The sequence below is a fragment of the Sorghum bicolor genome, chromosome 4 (genome assembly GCF_000003195.3).
Source record: "Sorghum bicolor cultivar BTx623 chromosome 4, Sorghum_bicolor_NCBIv3, whole genome shotgun sequence".
NCBI classification, from domain to species: domain Eukaryota; kingdom Viridiplantae; phylum Streptophyta; class Magnoliopsida; order Poales; family Poaceae; genus Sorghum; species Sorghum bicolor.
This window is the reverse complement of record NC_012873.2, coordinates 58,259,684-58,262,018: the sequence shown is the minus strand read 5'-3', so window position 1 is coordinate 58,262,018 and position 2,335 is coordinate 58,259,684. Positions and strand designations below refer to the sequence as shown.

The following is a 2,335-nucleotide window of genomic DNA, read 5'->3' as shown; positions in this document are numbered from 1 at the left end:
TTTTAAAAAAAATATATACTCCTAGTACGTTACACCTTAAGATTCGAAGACGACAAATACTTGCTGTAAATAACACCAGCAGAGACATGCTATAATGATGTCAAAGCCTTTGTCTAACTCACTAATACGAGCATGTTTTTAGCCTCATCTTCAATCTAGCTACGCTTATACTGATGTACTGTACATGATACAGAATTGGCACTCAATACAGAAACGTATTTAGCGTACTGGTAAATTTACAGCCAGAGGGGGGGGGGGGGGGGGGGGGCGCAATGGGGGTGCACCTAGCGGAGCTGTGAACCGCGGCAAACGACGGATCAGTCCACACGCCAGATCGGAAGCATCGAACAGATTCTGGGCCAGGAGATCGACGGCCCGGATTCCAGGCGTCCCTCACCTCCGCCCTTTTTATGCGCCGCTCCGCAAAACCCCTCTCTCCACCCACCCCCACCCCCACCTCTCCAAATCTCGCGACGGAAAAGGCCATCTGGAATCACAGGGCGCGCCAGCCGCCGGGAGCTGGAGAAGAGAGGAGGATATGGAGCCGGCTGAGCGAATCGAGTCCGGGTCGGCGCTGGGGAAGCGGCCGCGGACCAAGGTGCTGCCGCGGACGGCTAGCTTGGTGACGGTGCCGTCGGCGGCGAAGCAGGGGCGGCGCCAGGAGCGGGCGGGCGCCGGCGTGCCGTCGTCCTCTTCGCTGCCGGCCGGCGGTGCCGGGATAGGAGCCGGCGGCGGTGGCGGCGCCGTGCCGAGTTTCTACTACGGCCCATTCACGACGGTGGAGACAGCGGCCTTTCTGAAGGCATGCGGCCTCTGCAACCGCCGCCTCGGACCCGGCTACGACACCTTCATCTACAGGTTCGGACTCACTCCAATCGATCTCTTCACGTTAGCATTTCGTGCCCTTTGTATTCATGATGATGGCTCTCGATTCCCTGGCCGTGATGATATCGTGCCTTTTGATCTGTTCCAGTCTATTGCGTCGATCTGTTCCAGTCTATTGAGTTATTCGATCTGTTCCAGTCTATTGAGTTACTGGAATTATTTTGATCTATGTCGAAGTATTATGTGATCCTGCTTGGTTTTGTTGAATTAATTGCCATCCGATTCCACCAGCGCCCGGCATGTTCTAGTTAGTACTCGGGGACGGGTAGTATGTGAATCTAATTCCCCCTATTTTTTTAGTGGAAGGAATATTTGATGCGAATCTTCCTTTCAGCCTGTCAATTATTTCCAATTTTTCAAAATGCTTAGTAGTTTGACGCATCATGTAGGTGTGTATATTTTACATTATGAGCCAAGCGCCTATATTACTGTACTCCACTAGCCACTCCAAGTAAAGCATTTATTACTAGGTGACCAATCATATGAGCTGTTGGTTGATTATGATATAAGCGTTGCCACTTGGAACCATCTACACAGTTCTTTAATCAGTTGTCACAATCCCTCATCTACCTTTGGTTTAAAGAGTTTGTATTTTCTCCCCCTTGAATGGAGTAATTTGTTAAAATATGTCTGTCTGTTTGTGACAAGTTGGATTCTGTTATATTTGGGACGTGCAGGGGCGAGGTGGCATTCTGCAGCCAAGAATGCAGGGAGAAGCAGATCGAGTACGACGAGCGCATGGAACAGACATGCTCCCTGACCTCCATCAAGGAGGCCCCGTCCGTGGCCGGCGCCAGTGGCTCCGACCAGTCCGGCAGCGGCGGGGAGACCGTGGCCGCCGCCTAGTCCGTGTGCAAGGCATGGTGGAGTATGTTGTTGCGCCTTTGGAGCAGCAGGAGCAGCGACGCCAGATCGATCGATCGATCGGCCCGTAGTTTTCGCCATGCTAGAGCGTTCTGTGCATAGTACAGCTTTAGCTCTAGTATTCCGGCAGTGATGAATGCGTCAATGATTTATTAGTAGGTGATTGATGCATGTAACTCTGGAAACATGGCGTTCTCTTGTTGAAACAAAAGGAAAAAAAAAAAAAGGACCCGGGTTGCAACAACAGATTCTTGTCACTCTTACTGCTCGTATCGCATTTTCTGTCTGTTTTCCACTCACGTTGTGCACTTGTGCTGTCAAGCGGCTGCAAATTTGACAATCAGCTCCCCAGCTGAGGAGAGCAAACTCTCAGGAGTCAGGACTCATCTCCCATGACAGACAGAAAAGCAGTCTGGTGTGGTGTGGTGTGGCGCGCAACACAAGAGGACAAGTGCGTGGTGTGATCGTGCGCGGCACTGCACATTCTAGACGGTGTGGTCCTGGCAGGCTGCATGGTCTAGACGCCCGTGATCTGATCAGTCTCGATGCAATCAATCGGTCGGTCGCCCCACCTGCGGGCCGCAAG

The 2,335-nt window shown here is 52.0% G+C and overlaps 1 protein-coding gene across 1 annotated transcript; it reads left to right on the top strand.

The window, feature by feature from the left end:
- Positions 429 to 2,010, top strand: LOC8066415. Its single transcript, XM_021458496.1, has 2 exons — positions 429 to 858; positions 1,563 to 2,010. Exons 1-2 carry the CDS (start codon positions 539 to 541, stop codon positions 1,729 to 1,731), a joined length of 489 nt encoding a protein of 162 aa, XP_021314171.1. The 5' UTR covers positions 429 to 538; the 3' UTR covers positions 1,732 to 2,010.